At 42.4% G+C, this 20,507-nt stretch overlaps 1 protein-coding gene across 1 annotated transcript; it reads left to right on the top strand.

The window, feature by feature from the left end:
* Window positions 1-1,562: 1,562 nt before the first annotated feature.
* LOC138957799 (E-selectin-like) lies at window positions 1,563-20,035 on the top strand (the record flags this gene model as incomplete). The annotated part of the gene is made up of 7 exons (XM_070328852.1): window positions 1,563-1,628; window positions 3,117-3,239; window positions 4,434-4,619; window positions 10,909-11,098; window positions 18,275-18,388; window positions 18,628-18,740; window positions 19,962-20,035. Coding segments are annotated over 7 exons (866 nt in total), but the record flags the coding sequence as incomplete, so codon positions are not given.
* Between the last annotated feature and the right edge of the window lie 472 nt (window positions 20,036-20,507).

Genomic DNA, 20,507 nt, shown 5'->3' with positions numbered 1-20,507 from the left:
CAGACGGACATACCCACCTTTACAAACAAACACACATACACGCACACACATACACTTATGCCCACACACACACTTACACACACACAAGTACAGACTCATGCACGCGTGCGCACACACACACACACACACACACACACACACAAACACACACACACACACACACACACACAGTGACAAACAGTAACACTAACACATGTGCACAAAATGAACACAAACACACACACACTGCGCGAGAGAGAAAGACAACAGGGAGACATGACGTCATGATGCATTAATTGACGTCAAAGACTTTCGACCGTGACGTATTCTTCTTACGCGAGCTTTATCCATAGACTTGGAAACTACGGAATTTCTACCCGTCCAAAGCGGCCTTGGGTGGCGTTTGCTGAAAAAATGGGGGCGACTATTGCACCCACCGTATTTTTGTTAGTATGGTCCCACTTTTTGGTGAACTTCCATCTCCAACTGTAGCACGTAGCCGGGCACAAAGAATCCTTCTTTATCATGTATTATTCGGTATGCACATTTCTCAAGTCGATTACAGTATAGCGTTCACGGGATACCTCCAGCTTCGCTGGGATAACGGGCATTTATAAAGCGCCTTATCAAAAGTTCAAAGCGCGGGACAACAATACATGTATACAAAAATCATACAATCACTGTCAGATTCAAACAACACATCATGCACATCTCACATCCCCAGACTCTATACTAAGGAACTATCCGTAGTGTTGTTGGAACAAGTGAGTTTTCAAATTGGACTTAAAAGATGAAATGGATGGAGAGTGACGTAATTGAAAGGGGAGTGAATTCCATAACTGAGGTCCATAATACGAAAACGTGCGGAAGCCATGAGCCTTGCGTTTAAAGCGACCTTGACAGAGAAGTCGAGCATCATCAGAAGAACGAAGGGTGCGAGAGGGAGTGTAGAGAGAGACCAGTTCAGAAAGATAGGCAGGTGCCGATTCAGAGATGATATTGTAGCAGAAGCAGGCAGCTTTATACCTAATACGTTCAGATACAGGAAGCCAGTGAAGTTCTTTCATGAGAGGAGTGCAGGGTTGTCGATGCTGTGCTCTGAAAATGAGACGTGCAGCAGAGTGTTGTAATCAGGTGGATGGATGGATATATGGATGGGTGGATAGATAGATGGATTGGTAGAGTGATGGATTAATCAATGGATCGATTAAATAATGGATGAACTGATAAATAGATACATTGTAGGATTTATGGATGAATAGATGATTTGATTAATGCATTGATGGATGGATTGATGGACACACGAATGGATTGATTGATGAATTTGATGGATTGAGTTCGCATGCACATACGTTTGGTAGTCCCCACGGCACTATAAACAGGGAGCACCCCATTCACACACACACACACTGACACACACACACTGACACACACACACACACACACACACACACACACACACAAACACACACACACACACACACACACACACACACACACACACACACACACACACACATATCTATACGCAGGTTGAAAGAGAATGTATAATTCATATTTCGCTGCATGTGTGTTGCTTTCAGAATGGCCATGCAAGACACCGAATGTTTCAGAGCACATGATTATCCATCCCCGCTACACCAAGAGAGGTAAGCATGTATCTAATGAGCTATTGCTGCTCTTCGGAGTTCTTGACACTTGGATACTATAATTATGTATATTGCCCGTTAGGCATAGTGAGATACTGGCGAGGTACCGACTCGCCCCCGCCCATCTCCCCCCGCTTCGCAGTCGCTGACTTCACGGTCTACTTGCTTTCAAACTGTCAAGGGTGCCATCTCGCCCCTGCAAGCAGTGCCAACTCGCCCCCGTCTATTCCGTGCGATGAAGTTGACGTTTCTCGTGCAAAACAGGTTTACAAAATGACACGTTTACCTGAGTTTTACCTGAGTTGACCGTATCCCATGCGATGAAGTTGACTTTTGACGTTTCTCGTGCAAAACAGATTATAACAAATTTCAATTAATGTTACCTTTGTGGCAAATGCAGTCACCTGTTGAACTAGGACATTCGCATTTGTAACTTTTCCTTTTACAGTATATGTGTGTACGTGACAAAAGCAATGTATATATATGTGACCCTCCACCACGGAATGAGTCGCATGTCACCTTTGCATGATTTTCATAATTATATATGCTCCCAAATAGTTTTTTATGCTCTATCCAGTGGTGAAAAACGTTTCAGAAAAGAGCGAAAACTGTTTGAGTTATAAGCCTGTGACTAAGGTGACCCTCACACTGTTACCAGACACTCCCCGGACTTATATTAAGCCTAGCGCAGAACCGCGCGAGGTGACATGCGACTCATTTCGTGGAGTGGAGGGTCACATATAATGTCATCAACTGCTACAATATTCGAATTTTTAATTACCTTTAAGCAAGTACACAGTATGTCTGTGTATTTGTTTGTGTCAACGTCATAAACTGACAAAGCCATAAACTGTCTGTGTTCTGTACTATATTGTGTGCGTGCGTGTGTGCTCGCGCGCGCGTGTGTGTGTGTGTGTGTGTGTGTGTGTGCTGTGTGTGTGTGTGTGTGTGTGCGTGCGTGCGTGTGTGCGTGCGTGCGTGCGTGCGTGTGTGTGTACGTGTGTGTGTGTGTGTGTGTGTGAGTGTGGGTGTGTGTGTGTTGAAAAACAGGTTTCTCGTGCCTGAGACAGACGAATCGCCTCTATTGCAAAACTCAAGATCATTGGGGGCGAGTTCGGAAGGCGCGAGTTCGGAAGGGGCGAGATGAGAAGGGGCGAGTTAGGCGGGGGCGAATGGGGAGGTAACCGAGATACTGGCGAACAGTTCAGATAAAGCCTGTCCTTAATTGGGCGAAGTCGACGACGCGAAGTATACTTCGCGAAGCTGGCCACACGAAGTAACCCGAATTTCCACGAGAGTAACCTCACAGGACTATATGATATCTGATCCTTATCTTAAATCTATATCAAGGAGACAACGTTCTTTTTGAGTTTTAACGCAAAGGAAATCGTTTCATATTTCTGTTGGTTTTACGAACAAAAAATATTAAAAAAATCTTACCCAAACAATCAACGATTGCGTTAAAGTTGCGCGCTTGATTGGACACAGGTATGTACAAGCTGGAGTTTCGCTGCACGGATGGCAGGGTACGTCACGGTCCCCGGAACATCAAGTGCAAGACTAACACCACCACTAACACCGCTACCTGGAACAAGGACCCGCCTACCTGTGGTAATGCACCTTGTTGTTGTTGTTGTTGTTGTTGTTGTTGTTGTTGTTGCTTTTCTTAACTTATGTTTGTTTTGGAGGTTTTTGTTTTTTGTCAATGTGTTTCCTCTTCCATATCGTTGAAGAAAAATTCGACACACATGTAATTAAAAAAAAAAAATTTTCAAATAAGGAGAGGTCTACAAACATAATGGAAACCTGTAGAAATGACTTAAAGAACTAACTTAACAACATGTGTTTTTAGACTTGAAATTGAACGTAACGCCTCGACCAAGAGTATTCCAAACGAGAAATAAGCTACGTGAGCGTCACGACATAGCACCAGTATTCTGGCGGTAGGAAGAAAAATGTATTAAAAAAAATTCACAGACACCAGAGACAGGTAAAGGGAGGCAATCGTTTCCACTGCCAGTTTGCTAAATAGGCCAGAAAGGATGAGTTGTTTCCCATGAACCGTTTTCTACCTGGAAGTGTGTTTCCAACCCCACCCAAAAGTGTGTTGGTGTCTCAAAGAGCAAAACTTTTTGCGAAATCCAATAATATACCTTTTTTTTTGAAAATATTTGGATTATGTGTTAAAATTACCCTCGTACATGTTATGTTAATTAGAAACATTTAAGAATCAAATATTTCACAAAAGCAAACCAATTTAATGTAAGTGCATCAGATATTTAATGATATTTTTTGGAAATGTGTCAAAATTGGGTTTATATAATTATTATATCGTCCGAAATGGACAATAAGTAGAATACAAAAACAAGAAAGGTATGTTGTTGGAACGTTTCAAGTAATTATTGACAAAACAAAACGTTACGTTCACAAATATATCGACCCTGCGGTCAAATAAGTGCACAGACAAACACTCATCAGACAACACTTGTCTTAACATATTCAGCCTATTGCAGTGAAAACTTAGCAGGGCAATCAATAACAAGATAATGAGTAGATGCAGCCACTCGGTTCACCCATGTCCCTCTGATTCGGATTGTTCAAACTTTTCTTTGAATTATCTTTAACTATTTGTGTCTGTTATTTTCATTTTTTATTCGAAATTCTGTTCACATTACCGTGTTGTTTCTAAGAGCACATTTATAAGTTACAGTTGTTATGCTTCTTTGTTGTATACTGGATTCCATGGCTTTGCAATACATGAATATGAATAAAACACTGTTTGAAACATTTTCTGTTTTATCGCAGTATTTCCTGCGCGGTGCTCTGACCTGCCAAACGCTTTTATACCCTTCACCCGCGTCAAACACAGAGCGTCGGATCACGTGGTGTTGGAGTGTGACGAGGAATACGTCACTTCCGGCAAGATTCTGCAGACGACATTTCGGTGTGAACAAGGCGCTTGGGTTCAAATTGGAGAAAGAGTCAAATGTGGTGAGTACGAAATTGTTAAATACATGTTTTGTTTTAATTCAGCAATTCGCTGTTCTTTAAGGCCACCCTCCGCCTCCCGTAAACCATCAGTTGTTGGCCACGGACACTCTCAGGCTTTTACACACAGTACAGACACCCTTTCGTGTAAACACTTACTGCTGGAGAACACCCTAGGTGCCCTCAATAAAGGGCGAGCATTTAAAAAACATGTTTTGCATGGACAGACGGATTTCTATTCTAACCAATCGGAAGCCTCGTTATGGCGCGATACCGAACTTTTAAAATCTAAATAATAAATTGACAGCTTGTTACACAAACATTGTGACAAAAAAAAACCACCAAAGAATTCTTTTATCATCAAAACAATGTCAGTACAGTTCGAAGTTTTACCAGTTTGAAAGTAGGGAGCCCGGATGTATGTCAAGCAAACAGGGTGAATGGGTCGACCGACCGGTGCATGCAACTTGCAGCTCTTTTGAATTGATGGCGGGGAAGAGGGCTACTTAAAACGATACAACTTTGGCTTTTTTTAAATGCTGGTTGACTGAGATTTCAACCATTTGTTACTGTTAGTTGCTGTGTCTGTGTAGATTAAGTTTTGCGCGCACGGCTCGGGGGTTTGATAACCACGAAAACTCGTTTGTGCTAAATAGCCATTCAAAGGCACAGTACGCCTCCCGTAAACCATCACAGATACTGTCAGGCTTTTACAACACCCTTTCATTTACACACCCACTGCGTTTGAACATCCTAGGTGCCCTACGTAAAGAGCGGGCAATTTTCAAAGAATTAATTTTGCGGATTGTCTGATAACCAAAATCGGACGGTGCGTTTTGGCGCTAGACCTAACTTTTAAAATTTAAATAATAAAGTTTCAAAAAAGAAAAGCCCGGAAGCAGGGTCACGCAAGGTCGTGGTTCTCGTAGGAGACGACGGTAATGCCTATCGCCAGTTCCTCTGAACAGACATACGCCATCGGTAGAGTTCATGTGAATCACAGCCGTTTGGTGCGTTTAGATTCAGAGGTACATAATAACGTGCTATTGCCAATAAGCTTACAGCGAGTCGCATTGGAAATCAAACTGACGACTACATTGTGAAAAAAAGGAAACTGGATCACACGGGTTCACGATAGCTCAGGGGTAAGATAAACCACGCACAAATAAATTCTTTGAAAATTGCTCGCTCTTTACGGAGGGCACCTAAGATGTTCTCAAGCGGTGAATGTTTAAATGAAAGGGTGTTTGTACTGTGTTTAAAAGCCTGGCAGTATCTGTGATGGTTTACGGGAGGCTTACTGTGCCATTAAGCGAACTGTGTAATCTAATGCTGTTTCTTCTTCTGCGTTCGATGTTATAATTGCACGGCCATATTATCGTGGAAGCGTAGACAGCCGATTATCTTCCCACGCCAAGTTGGCTGCTGTCTTCCGTCTTCGGTGGTTGAGGTTCTTACTCAGGGTTGCCTCCTCCCCAAGAGTAGCTGCCTTGCTGGGCTGTCGAGTCCACTCTACCCGGGTTTGACGTCGAAGTTTTCCTTCTCGTAGCCTTTGCCTTTCCCAAGGCGCACACAAGGCAGTGCGGGTTTTGAGATCGGAGTTGTCCTTCTCCCAGATGAGCGACCATCCAAGGTTAACGAGCCCCATCTGCCCGAAGCAGCTGGTTTTAAGGCGCCAGTGACCCGCCTGCATCCCTTCTCCTGCTAGTCGAAGACAGGGCCCGCCACGTGAAGGCCAGGAGCTGGATCATTGACTGTCAGAGGTGTTTGGAAACACGAAGCCATATGGAGCATTTCTTGGGAAGTCGGCGCTTATCTCTACTTCCACCCCGGCATAACAGTCCTTGGGCCCCTATAATGCTGTTAAATGCTATTACAAGTGTGTTCCATAAGGTTAGAATTGCTTATTTTGTGAAAGATTCCATCGTCTTGTAAACCTCATTATACCATGTAGTAAAAAACTGATTTAAATCAGAATACATATTTAAGGCTTAAAGAGAAAGAGAGAGAGAGAGAGAGAGAGAGTCTGGATGGTTTATTGGATGGTTTATTGATTGGGCCTTGGGCCCATTTCAATTCGGGGTGTACACATTTTCATCATTCATGCTTCATGAAAAATAATCATTGTAATATTAATCATACTAAAATAAATCATCATCATCGTAATGACAGTCGACATGACGACTGTGGAAACAGGCATTTTCAACAGCAAAACGTTTGGAAAAGGACAGTAAGCATCAGCACAAAATCCAGTCTCTGTCGCACTTCACTCATGTCTCTCTGTCCTCTTTCCGTCCATCCATCCATCCATCCATCCATCCAGCCAGCCATCCATCCATCCATCCTTCTATCCATCTCGTGTCCCTCTGTCCTCCATCCATCTAATCAACCGTCTGACTGTCCAACCATTCATCCGTCATCCATCTATTCATCACTCCATCTATCCCTTCACATGCCCTTTCACACGCAAATCTGCAAGCAGTTATATGCATAATCGTTGCATCTCTGATACATAGCATCACATTAACGTTTTCAAAAAAGACAAAACTTTATTACTGTTTTTTAAGCAATCGACAGAAAGCAGCAAAAATAGCATACACATAAAACAAGATCGTGCAATATCTCATATTCACTGTCCCCACTCACTGCGTATTTTAAACGCGTTCATGATGAAGGTTGCAAGTCTAAGTAATATTGATCTGTTTGGTGTCGCTAGAAGTAGCGCCAGTTTAAAGCTTGATGGGCGGTTGTAATATTTTGCAGGTATGTAGTACTCGCGAATACCAGCATATTTTGGACATTTCAAAACAAAGTGAATTTCATCTTCGGTCTCGTTTGCGCAGAATGGACACAAGTAATCTTCAGCAGTTGACGACCGAGTGTGTCGTAATCGATGTACTTTGAGTGGCGAGACACCAAGTCTTAACCTAATCAGGCAGTTTCTTGCTTTGACGTGCTTCAGGTCATTTAAGTATGAAGACATAGATAAGGCTGACTTGAAAGTGCTATAGAAAAGGAATCGTTCTTTACTTTGTACTGTTTCTATCCACTCTTGCTTGTATAATGTGACTAGTCTGTTCTTGAATTCCGTTATGAACGCATTTTCATTTCCAACGCCTTGTTGAATCCAAACTTGGTCAAAGCCGTATTTGTACAGCACATAGCAAACTGATGACGCCCATGTTCTTTTATTTTGTTCATGTAAATAAAGCAACATTTTATAAGCTTTTTGTGGCAATCGACTGACTAGGCATTTTCAGGATGCGCAACCAAAATCGTATGGACTTAACAAACGTGTTGACAAATAACGGGTGTCTGCCAGTTTCTCCATACACAAGTGTGTTTGGTGTTTTCATGCTTGTGTTCAGAAACCTCTTAAGGGCAAACAGATGCACCTTTTCGATAGGTGAATGGTCTGCATCAAGGCCCCAGACTTCTGCCGCATAATTGAGCATGGGCTGGATCTGGGAGTCGAATAGTTTATAGAATATGTTTGGTGATCTTTCTCCTAGAGTCCACAGTACCTTAAAGATACCAATCACACCCTTTCTTGCACGCAGCGCTAAATCGTTCAGCGTGTGAGAAAATGTCAACCTTGTAGAAAAGTAAATTCCTAAGTATTTATACATGTTCACAGTTTCCATTTCGATATTGCCATACATCCATTTTTCAATCGCTGCAATGTGACCACCATTTCTGAAGATAACTATGTTAGATTTTTCTAAATTAACAGTCAAGCCAAGATTACAAGCAGTTTGGTATAGCACGTTTATCTGGTTCTGTAACCCACACACAGTGTCGGAAATCAAAATAACGTCATCTGCGAACATGAGAATCAATATCTCAATAAAATCTGGGATAAGTTGTATACCGTGTCGTCCTTTTCGCTTGATTTCGTCCGCCAATTCGTTAATGAAAAGTGAGAACAAAATTGGACTATTTATTTCTCCCTGCTTCAGGCCTCTCGGACACATGAAAAGGTCAGTGACCTCTGCTCCTGCCCTAACTTTTGCTTTAACAACGTTGTACATACTAAGTATGGCTTGGTACATTTTACCTTTTATTCCTTTGCTTTGCAACACCTTCCACAGCTTTGTACGGTCTACTGAGTCGAAGGCCTTCTTGAAGTCAATAAAAGCAACGTATAGTTTTTTGTGTGACAGTAACTGTCTTTGTACCATAGCAAATAGAGTAAAAATATGATCGGTCGTACTGTACTTTTTACGAAAGCCAGCTTGACTTTCATTTAATAGGTTGTTGGATTCTACCCAGCTAGTTAGTCTTTTGTTTATGATAAAGCTGTATAGTTTGCTGCAAATATTAAGTAATGATATGCCTCTATAATTGTCTGGATTGTTAATATCCCCTTTTTTATGAAGAGGGTGAATGATGGATTCAGACCAGTCTTCAGGATATGAACCTGATGTAAACAGTTTGTTGAAGAACCGGGCTAGGAATGGTACAACATGAAAAGCTGAATTTTTGAAAAGCTCACTAATAACACCATCTGGTCCTGCAGCTTTACCATTTTTTAATGCTCGTATGGCTTCGTAAACCTCTGTTTCTGTTATGTCATATTCCAGCATCTGGGTAGTCTCTAGTTCATTGTCATCTACTACCTCTTGTGCTTCGTCAGCAGTAGTATTGTTTGCGTCCGTTTCTGTGAATGTGTTGAATACATTGTAAAAGTGTTCATACCATTGTTCAGTTTCTATTGTGTTAGCATTAGTTGTTTTCCTTGATAAAGACCTTATGGTTCTCCAGAATGTTTTAGGATCTTTGCCACTTTTTTGCAACAGTTCAATTGTTGCTTGTCTGTGGGCAACTTTTTTGCATCTGTTAAGTTCGTTGTACTCATTTCTGTTTTGTGTGTACACAAGTTTGTCTAAATTACCGTTGTGGACATTTCGTAAGTCATGTCTTACAGCTTGCCTCTTCTCTTTGCATTCAAAATCAAACCATGCCTGTTTACGTTCTTTTCCTATTGTTATACTTTTTTTCATGCATTCGCCAGCTATAAGCAGTCCTTCTGTAAACTTTCTAATCGAGGCATTTACATCCATGTCTATTTTGCTTTCTGCTTCAATAAAACAGTGTTTTACCTCTTCAGAAATTACACATGCCATAAATTCTTCCCTTTTATCTGGGCACCAAACGAGTTTGTCAATTCTATACGTCCCTGGTTGTTTTCTATCCAACTCATGTATTTCACTTTGTATTTGAATGTAGCACTCGACAGGCATATGTTTTGACTCAATTTTTTCCGCTACGTGCACTCTGATGTGCAAATCAAGGAGGAGTCTGGAGACAATAATATAGTCAATCACACTACAACCCGAGGTGGATATATATGTGAAATTCCCACGCTCGTCACCCTGGCCACCGTTCAAAATTTTCAGATCGAACTGTTCGCAGACACTGAGTAAACATTTACCATATTCGTTCAGTTCTTTGTCTTTTGAGTTCCGTTTCACACAGTCTTTTTCTACGTAATCCTCGTGTATCGAAAAAATGTCGAGATTCTCATCGAGAAGTGTTTTGTGCACCGCATTTCTCGAACTTGTTCTGGCATTTAAATCACCAATTAATATAAAAGGGAGGTCACCACAGTCTTGTATAATATCCATCATGCAATGTTCAATGACAGCTATGCCATTCGAAATGTCCGTTTCTCTGTAATACACAGAATTGATTGGGGGCACGTACACGTAGAGAGAGAGAGAGAGAGAGAGAGAGAGAGAGAGAGAGAGAGAGAGAGAGAGAGAGAGAGAGAGAGAGAGAGAGAGAGAGAGAGACTATTTTCGAGACTAATTTCGAACAAAATGTTATGAATAAGCAGATAGTGTGCGCATCCACACACACACACACACACACGCACGCACGCACACACGCACGCATACACACACACACATACACACACACATACACACACGCACGCACGCACGCACAAACGCACACTCACACATACACACACACACACACATAGACACACACACAAACACACACACATGCACACACACACACACACACGCACACGCACACACACACACACACACACACACACACACACACACACACACACACACACACACACACACACACAGATCTCGAATGTCATCGTTTGACTTGACCGCTTGGACGTTCTCGTACAACAATTACTGTCTCGATCTGGGTCAAATATGAAAGTCTGGTCATAAATGCATATTGCAAGTAGGTTTTGACATCCACCTACACATTGCAGTATGCAGATCTGTATTCCCAGCATACACTTGACTTATGCATTCCCTGGCAGAGCGGAGTGTCTGTCCACAGCTGAGTGTGGAAGATGGAAACGTGCACTACGCGGAAGACATCAACGCCAGCCTCCCTGGTTTCGTCTCGCCCCGCTCTCGTGCCAAGGTCACGTGTCAGAAAGGGTTCACGTTGCAAGGCCCTGCTCAAGTCAGCTGCTCCTCCGGACGGTGGCAGCCGTCTGTGCCGAGGTGAGAGTTTAGGGCTGTACCTATTGTGTGAGAGGAAAGGGCTTCCAGGATGAGAGAGGGGCTGGCCAGGTGGGGGTTCTTGGGGACAGGGACCCCAGAAGCTGTTAAAATTTAGCATTTGAAAGGGGTATTCTGGATCTCTCCTTGATCGTATTCATATTTTTATTGAGGTTAAGGTCAGTGCAGCTCAGTTTGGCGTGAAGATATTGTAAGATGTTTGGTGGCTTGTTGGCAGACCAACTTTTTTTGTTGTCTTCGGTTTCTTCTTTATTGACCAAGGCAGAAGGCCGAGGTTGATAAATATGAAATCTGAAAGCGATATGCTCTCAGAGAACCAACCAAAAAAGCTTTTCAACAAGCCACCAAACATCGTTTTTTTCATCATTTTGTATGATAAGCCAAAGTACGCACAATAACAGACGGGGATCTCTAGCCTGAACTTAAAGGCACAGTAAGCCTCCCGTAAACCATCACAGATACTGTTAGGCTTTTACACACAGTACAAACACCCTTCCATTTGAACGCTCACCAAACGGGAACATCCTAGGTGCACAGCGAGCAATTTTTAAAGAATTAATTTTGCAGATTGTCTCCTGCACTTTTTGGACCCATCCTGAACTCAGGTCAAAAATGAGTTACTTCCCTTCGGGTCTCATTCTAAACTGGCGATAGCCGTGGTCCGATGATTATCAGAATGTTTTTGGACCGTGGTGCGTTTTTGCGCTAGACCTAACTTTTAAAATCTAAATAATAAATTGACAGCTTGTTACACAAACATTCTTTAATCATAAAAGAATTCTTTTTTCATCAAGACAAGATCAGTACAATTCGAAGTTGTGAACGTTTAAAAAAAAGAAAAGCCCGGAAGCAGGGTCACGCAAGGGTCGTAGCAGACGACGGTTTATGCACATCGCCAGTTCCTCTCAACAGTCAAAAGCCATCGCTAGAGTTCTTGTGAACCACAGCCGTTTGTTTCGTGCATAATAACGTGCTATGCGCTATTGCAGATAAGCTCACATCGAGTCGCATTCAAATTACTAACTGACGACTACATTGTGAAAAAGGGAAACTGGATCACACGAGTTCACGATGGCTCAGGGGTAAGATAAACCAAAGCAAAAATAAATTCTTTGAAAATTGTTCGCTCTTTACGTAGGGCACTTAGGATGTTCTCAATTGGTGAGTGTTTAAATGAAAGGGTGTTTGTACTGTGTGTAAAAGCCTGACAGTATCTGTAATGGTTTACGGGAGGCTTACTGTGCCTTTCGTTTTTAGAATGCAATTCAGGGCCCCAAAGCGTGTCAGAAGTTTGAGATAACACGTCATACTTGTCTGTGACATCAAACGTACCTTGTTCGTCGCTTTTCTTCAAGTCTAAAAATGTACAAAGCAGCCATCATATTTGCGAGTTCCGCAAGTGTTGCGCATATTCCTTTTCTTTTGAGTGATTATGACTTTCGTTGTGGATTTTGCGATTACAGAGATGAGTTGCAAATTGACCATGAGTCGCCGGGGTAATTATCAATATTGATTGGGTCTTTGAGGTGAATGCTTACAATCGTTGTCCTCGGAGACACGAATCCAAAGCCGCGATGGTTCCACCATCAAATAATCAGCCTGCATGATTGGCTTCTACTTTGAAAATCACATACAAGCTCAAACCCATTCAACACGTCGATTTGTCACATTATGGACAGTATAAGATGTTTGATGGGTTGTTGACATACAAGCTTTTTTGTCGGTCCGAGGGGGAGCATATCGTCTTTTATTTCATATTTATTGACCAAGGCCGAAGGCCGCGGTCAATATATATGAAACAAAAGCCGATATGCCCCCCGAGGACCGACAAAAAAGCTGGTCTGTCAACAAACCACCAAACATCGTTTTTACATTTAGTCAAGTTTTGACTAAATGTTTTAACGTAGAGGGGGGAATCGAGACGAGGGTCGTGGTGTATGTGCGTGTGTGTGTGTGTGTGCGTGTGTGTGTGTGTGTGTGTGTGTGTGTGTGTGTGTGTGTCTGTCTGTGTGTGTGTGTAGAGCGATTCAGACTAAACTACTGGACCGATCTTTATGAAATTTGACATGAGAGTTCCTGGGTATGAAATCCCCGAACGTTTTTTTCATTTTTTTGATAAATGTCTTTGATGACGTCATATCCGGCTTTTCGTGAAAGTTGAGGCGCCACTGTCACGCCCTCATTTTTCAACCAAATTGGTTGAAATTTTGGTCAAGTAATCTTCGACGAAGCCCGGACTTCGGTATTGCATTTCAGCTTGGTGGCTTAAAAATTAATTAATGACTTTGGTCATTAAAAATCTGAAAATTGTAAAAAAAATAAAAATTTATAAAACGATCCAAATTTACGTTCATCTTATTTTCCATCATTTTCTGATTCCAAAAACATATACATATGTTATATTTGGATTAAAAACAAGCTCTAAAAATTAAAAATATAAAAATTTTGATCAAAATTAAATTGTCGAAATCAATTTAAAAACACTTTCATCTTATTCCTTGTCGGTTCTTGATTCCAAAAACATATAGATATGATATGTTTGGATTAAAAACACGCTCAGAAAGTTAAAACAAAGAGAGGTACAGAAAAGCGTGCTATCCTTCTTAGCGCAACTACTACCCCGCTCTTCTTGTCAATTTCACTGCCTTTGCCATGAGCGGTGGACTGACGATGCTACGAGTATACGGTCTTGCTGAAAAATGGCATTGCGTTCAGTTTCATTCTGTGAGTTCGACAGCTACTTGACTAAATGTTGTATTTTCGCCTTACGCGACTTGTTGTCATTTTGATAGTGCGAGAAAAAAGTGCAAAATCCACAAACTGACAAAGGGAGCCATGCTTTGAAATAGTCCTCTTGCCAGCCTTATTGATCCCTCTTGTGAACCCGGAAATGTTGAGTACACCAAGAGTTTTTTGCAGAAATGTACTGTATGGGTCCCCAGGAGTCAGAAACTGCCGGGTGCTAACTTGCATATGTTGAGCAATTTGCATAATTAGCCTAATTAGCATAAATTAGCATAATTCTTGAAAAGTCAATATCTCAGCAGCCCCTTGGCCGATTTGGACAATCTTGGAGTGGTTTTGTGGTTAATTGATGATTCCAAATCCATTTTTGATATTTCCCAATTTGCATAATTAGCCTAATAAGCATAAATTAGCATAATTCTTGAAAAGTCAATATCTCAGCAGCCCCTTGGCCGATTTGGACAATCGTGGAGTGGTTTTGTGGTTAATTGATGATTCAGAATCCATTTTTGATATTTCCAAATTCAAGATGGCAACCATTTCCGGTTTAAACCGGAAGTGGCTGTATTTCAGCTCCAAGTGGGCAATAATTGAAATAACGTTAACTCATTTATGAACTGCAGAATGATTATCAATTAATATATGAAAGTAGTATCCACATTCTTGATACTGCCAAAAATGACCTCCTCGTCGGGAGCCATGTGTGCCGCCACTCAGATGGTGCAGCTGCTGTGAGTGCAGATATGTTCGGGGAGCAGACATGCATCGAGCAAGGGAAGGGAGTAGGTGGCATGAAAGGCATTTCTACCAACCCTGAGCAGGTCGCCGTATGGATCCAATCCTTTGGCATCTGCTCACTTCTCTCCAAGTCAATGGATGAGATGTACAATGATGCAGAAGGACTAGATGAGACACAGAAACACAAAACACACAAAGAAGAGGGCAAACGACGGCGAGAGTTGGACGCTGATGACCGAGCCAATATTCTGAGAGTGTTGAACGAAAACTCCAACCCACTCACCACAGAGATGACCACCCTCAACCATATCATAAACGGCCAGATAGCAGATGAAAAGGTGAATGTGCAAGATGCACTGGAGATTGGCAGAGACATGAGCACGAAGTTCTCTTCATCAGTACCTAAGTGATTTCATGCACCCATTTAAAAGAAGGTGGTGACAATGAAGTTCATGCCGAAAGGCGTGAAGGTCAATGGAAAGACCGTACGTGACCTGCAGGCTATATTCGCTCGCCTGCTCGTGGTGGGGAGCAAAAGACATATCGAGCTATCCACTCTCTTCAACTATGAGCTTGGTCCAGTCCCTGCTTCCATCATTGATGAGTATGGTTTCCTCAGAAAAGGCAACAAGTCTGTGTTTGTTCAGCGCCTTGGAATCCTTGACCCCAATCCTCCAGCACCAGATGTCATACTTGTTGATGCCTCGCAGCTCATCTACCACGTGCTGACCTCGCAGCCAGTATGGGACGCCGGCTTCATCAGCACATCACTGAAACTTACGTCATCTTTGACCAGTACAATCAAATATCTGCCAAAGACCACGAGAGACAGAGGAGAGCTGTTGAGACCTCTACAAAGTATCATCTCTCACTGACAACTCCTCTACCTAGCCGAGACAAAGTCATGAAGAACAAAGCAAACAAGAAAATGCTGGGAGAGCTCCTGTGCACTCACAGCATTGGAGATCACATAGAGATGGTCAGCAGAGCAGACAGTATCGTCACTCATGATGAAACTGACGTCTCTCTCATCTCGTACATGTTAGATGCAGCCAGACGAGGTGCTGCAACCATCCGTATTCCCTGTGATGACACTGATGTGTTTGTGCTCTTAGTCTTCTGGTGCTGGAAGGCTGGCATTACTTGCCGCCTGCAGATGGAGAAATGGAATGGAACTGTTCTGGATATCAATTCAACAGTACATAAGCTGGGTGACCAGTGTCGTTCCATCCTGGCCGTACACGCTCTCTCAGGTTGTGACACTACCTCTTACCCTGTAGGGAAAGGTAAGGTATCTGCGCTCAAGGCCATGAGTGTGGTACCTGGTGACCTGCTTCACTTCATCGGAGAGGAGGGAGCCACTGACTTGCAGATACAAGAGGCAGTGAGGGCTTTCTTCCTGGCTCTCTACAATCAGAAGAAGTCGGCATCTGTGAACGTCGCCAGATATGACATCTACAGAAAACGCAAAACGCCCCCAGCGCCGAAGACACTGCCTCCTACAGAGCGCAATGCTCACCTCCATGGACAACGAGCACATCTACAGGTTCTACTTTGGAAAGCAGCAGACTGTCCTCACCCACCAGCAGTAGAGATCACCAATTTCGGATGGAACATTCTGAACAGAGATGCAAAGGAAGGCGAGGAAGTTGTGATGCCAGTCCTGGACACAAGCCCTGTTGCTCCTCCTGCCCTGATGGATGTTATCAGCTGTGGCTGCAAAGCTGAAACGCCGTGTACAACAGTGAAATGCAGCTGTGCAGCCGAAGGCCTGACCTGTACCAGCTATTGCGTCTGCGGAGGATGTGAAGGTACATGTTGTAACCCGCTCACACCACAAGCACAGCAAGAAATGGACGAAGACATCGATGCAGAGTTTGCTGAAGGAGAAGGAGATACAACAGATGAGGATGAGGATGCCGCTGACGATGTTGATGATGTGATTTAGCCAACAAGAAATGGACAAAGACATCGATGCAGAGTTTGGTGAAGGAGAAGAAGGAGATACAACAGATGAGGATGCAGCTGACTATGTTGATGATGTGATTTAGCCAGTCATGTTAATCTCGCTTGGAATGGTTCATGCACTCCTTTCTTCCAATACCAAATCATACCATGAATTAATTTGGAGTCTAGTAGTCTATGTTTTAAGAGATATAGTATATTCTGTATATCGTTTGAACAATGTTTCAAAACAATATGCAGTTAACCGAGTTCATTTTTTTTCCAATAAAGGCCTACTAGGAGGTGGAATATGGCCATTTCCGGTTTAAACCGGAAGTGGCGGCCATCTTGAATTTGGAAGTATCATAAATTGATTCAGAGTCATCAATAATCCCAACACCGACTCAAAAATCGTCGAAATCGGCCAAGGGGCTGCTGAGATATTGACTTTTCAAGAATTATGCTAATTTATGCTAATTAGGCTAATTATATGCAAAATGCTCAAGACATGCAAGTTAGCATCCGGCAGTTTCTGACTGCTGGGGACCCATACAGTACATTTCTGCAAAAACCTTTTGGTGTACTCAACACTTCCGGGTTCACATGATTGGCAAGAAGACTAAAACACGAGTTCTGTTTGATAATACATGTTTTGGGGCCCCAGCACGTTGTTGCAATCAAAGCTGGCGTGTGAAAGCAACTTTCTGTGTTTTGAGTTCGTAAACTGTTGAGATAAGTATATGTTTAAGGATGCAAAGTTCTGTAGGTTCCGACTACAGAATGGCGTGCGAAGTCAGCAGTTAGCCTCTTTGAGACGACAGTGCCTACATTTTGCATTCGAGCGATGGGATTGTCTTATGTCAAACGAGGTGATTTGCTTGCACAGTCAACGTTCACATCTCACAACAGATCTGTGGATTATCGTGCGACGATCGAATCGGGAACAAGGATTAGCAGGAAGGAAAAATTAGTCCTTTTCTATTATTACCTCTCTTTTCTGTTGCTGGTGCATATATTGTGCGGACAGATGCGACTGCGAGTGTTTTCCTCCAGGATGTTGTGTGGTGTGGGTATTGTGTTTTATATTCACACCAAAACCTGACAACCCCCCCCCTACCTCCCTCACAATACACACACACACACACACACACACACACACACACACACACACACACACACACACACACACACACACACACACACATCAATGATCAAACTCCCCCCCCCCCAACCCTTTCACTTTCACTCCCACAATTCAAACCTGCAACGCAGACGATCAATAATGATTAGATATTCATTGCATGGTGTGTCATAGGTCACTGTTTTTTGTTTGTTCTTGTTTGTGTATTTGCAGGATCGGATTAATCTTATTGATACACGTGTCTCTCCATTACATTTTCATCGCCCTCTCACCCTGCCCCTCTCAGTATTCCACCCCCTCGGTTTTCAGTTGTAAATAGTAGTGATCGAATGGTTAGTTGTGAATGAAAACTCGTAAACATGATGACAATGTTCTTTGTTACCCAGCTTGTAATGAATGAAAACTCGTGAAAATGATGACAATGAGAATTGTACAGAAAAATATCTACGATTGGACTAGATATTCTCCTTTTTGGAAGGGTGTTAAACATTTTGTCACTTCTTTAATGAATGTTGAATTTGCACTTGTTTGTGTGTGTCTGCATCGTGTGCTACAAGGCAATACCTCGATCTTTTCTTGTGGGTGTGCAGATGTGTGGCCCAGAAGTGTGAGATCGTTCAGCACGGAACGAAGTGCTCGCTAAACACCACTGCAGGGAACACAGTCTTCCTGTCGCCTGATACTGAAATCTACCCCGGCCAAGTGTAGGTTCATCATGTCATTGTAGAAGTAGTGTTTGTGTGTGTGTGTGTGTGTGTGTGTGTGTGTGTGTGTGTGTGTGTGTGTGTGTGTGTGTGTGTGTGTGTGTGTGTGATGATGATAATGACAACGGTATAATGATGACGACTTTGCTACTACTACTGCTGCTGCTGCTGCTGCTGCTGCTGCTGCCGATGATGATGATGATGATGATGATGATGATGATGATGATGATTTCTTACAGTGTTCCAATTGGCTGCAAAGAAGGATTCTTCCGAAAGCGAGGTTGGGGAAATGCAGAAAGAATGTGTTTGTTCAACGGTACCCTAACTGTCCCTGATTTTGTCTGCGATAAAGGTAATTTGTTCTTCATTATCTTTTTGTCTGTTTGCGATTGATTGACTTTGACGAGTGGTTTTAGTGTTTTTGGTAGTATGTGAGGTCTACATATTGGTTAGTTTTGAGGAATGATTATGGTGTTTCAGACCTTGAGTGTAAGATCCGTTCCGTATGGGTTTTCCTAAATGTAAACATAAATTGGTGGTGTTTTCAGAATGAAGAATACATAATAGTTTATAATCCAAGGTTGGCATTTCAACCTCACCTGATGTCAATGCTTAAATGTAAAACTCACCACAGGGGTTTTGCATGCTGTAAGGAGTGATTGTGTTTTTTTCTACATTTAGTCAAGTTTTGACTAAATGTTTTAACGTAGAGGGAGGAATCGAGACGAGGGTCGTGGTGTATGTGCGTGTGTGTGTGTGTGTGTGTGTGTCTGTGTGTGTGTGTGTGTGTGTGTGTGTGTGTGTGTGTGTGTGTGTGTGTGTGTGTGTGTGTGTGTGTGTGTGTCTGTGTGTGTGTGTAGAGTGATTCAGAGTAAACTACTGGACCGATCTTTATGAAATTTTACTAGAGAGTTCCTAGGTATGATATCCCCGGACGGGGTTTTTTTTTCGATAAATGTCTTTGATGACGTCATATCCGGCTTTTTGTAAAAGTTGAGGCGGCACTGTCACACCCTCATTTTTCAATCAAATTGATTGCAATTTGTGTAAAGCAATCTTCAACGAAGGCCGGACTTCGGTATTGCATTTCAGCTTGGTGGCTTAAAAATTAATTTATGACTTTGGTCATTAAAAATCTGAAAATTGTAATTTTTTTTTTTTTAATATAAAACGATCCAAATTTACGTTCATCTTATTGTACATCATTTCCTGATTCCAAAAACAAATAAATATGTTATATTTGGATTAAACCCAAGCTCTGAAAATATAAAATATAAAAATTATGATCAAAAAAAAATTCTGAAATCGTTTTAAAAACTATTTCATCTTATTCCTTGTCGGTTCCTGATTCCAAAAACATAGATATGATATGTTTGGATTAAAAACACGCTCAGAAAGTTAAAACGAAGAGAGGTACAGTAAAGCGTGCTATGAAGCACAGCGCAACCGCTACCGCGCCAAACAGGCACTGCCTTTTGCACTAGCGGCGGACTACGTTCAGTTTCATTCTGTGAGTTCCACAGCTTGACAAAATGTAGTAATTTCGCCTTACGCGACTTGTTTTTTGTTTCAGTGAGAGTATGTAAGATCCACGCCTCAGATGATCCCCATCTCATGTTCTGCAGGCGATCGGGAAGGCCCTGGTAAGTTTTACATGACGCTAGCCAGAGTTTAAGCGTTAAAGGCGCGCTCCTTCTCGTGACTTGGTTATGGGCTCACTATCTCAGATCTTACCTGGCTTTTACATGGGATTAGATCATCCGTCCACTTGGGCACATAGCACAAATCAACACCTTGGCTGCCTGTTGTGTCCAAGGAAGGACGGTCTTACCAACGTACAAGCCTGGCTTTTGTGGCCCTTTAAGAAAGCAATTCAACAAAAAAAGTCCCACTGTGCACACGGAGCACTGAGGCTGTTCGTTTTTACATTTAGTCAAGTTATGACTAAAATGTTTTAACATGGAGGGGGGAATCGAGACGAGGGTCGTGGTGTGTGTGTGTGTGTGTGTGTGTATGTGTGTGTGTGTGTGTGTATGTGTGTGTGTGTGTGTGTGTGTGTGTGTGTGTGTGTGTGTGTGTGTGTGTGTGTGCGTGCGTGCGTGTAGAGCGATTCAGACCA

The sequence above is a fragment of the Littorina saxatilis genome, unplaced genomic scaffold (assembly GCF_037325665.1).
Source record: "Littorina saxatilis isolate snail1 unplaced genomic scaffold, US_GU_Lsax_2.0 scaffold_293, whole genome shotgun sequence".
In the NCBI taxonomy this organism is placed as follows: domain Eukaryota; kingdom Metazoa; phylum Mollusca; class Gastropoda; order Littorinimorpha; family Littorinidae; genus Littorina; species Littorina saxatilis.
The sequence above is the reverse complement of the archived record's forward strand: the minus strand, read 5'-3'. Positions and strand labels throughout refer to the sequence as shown.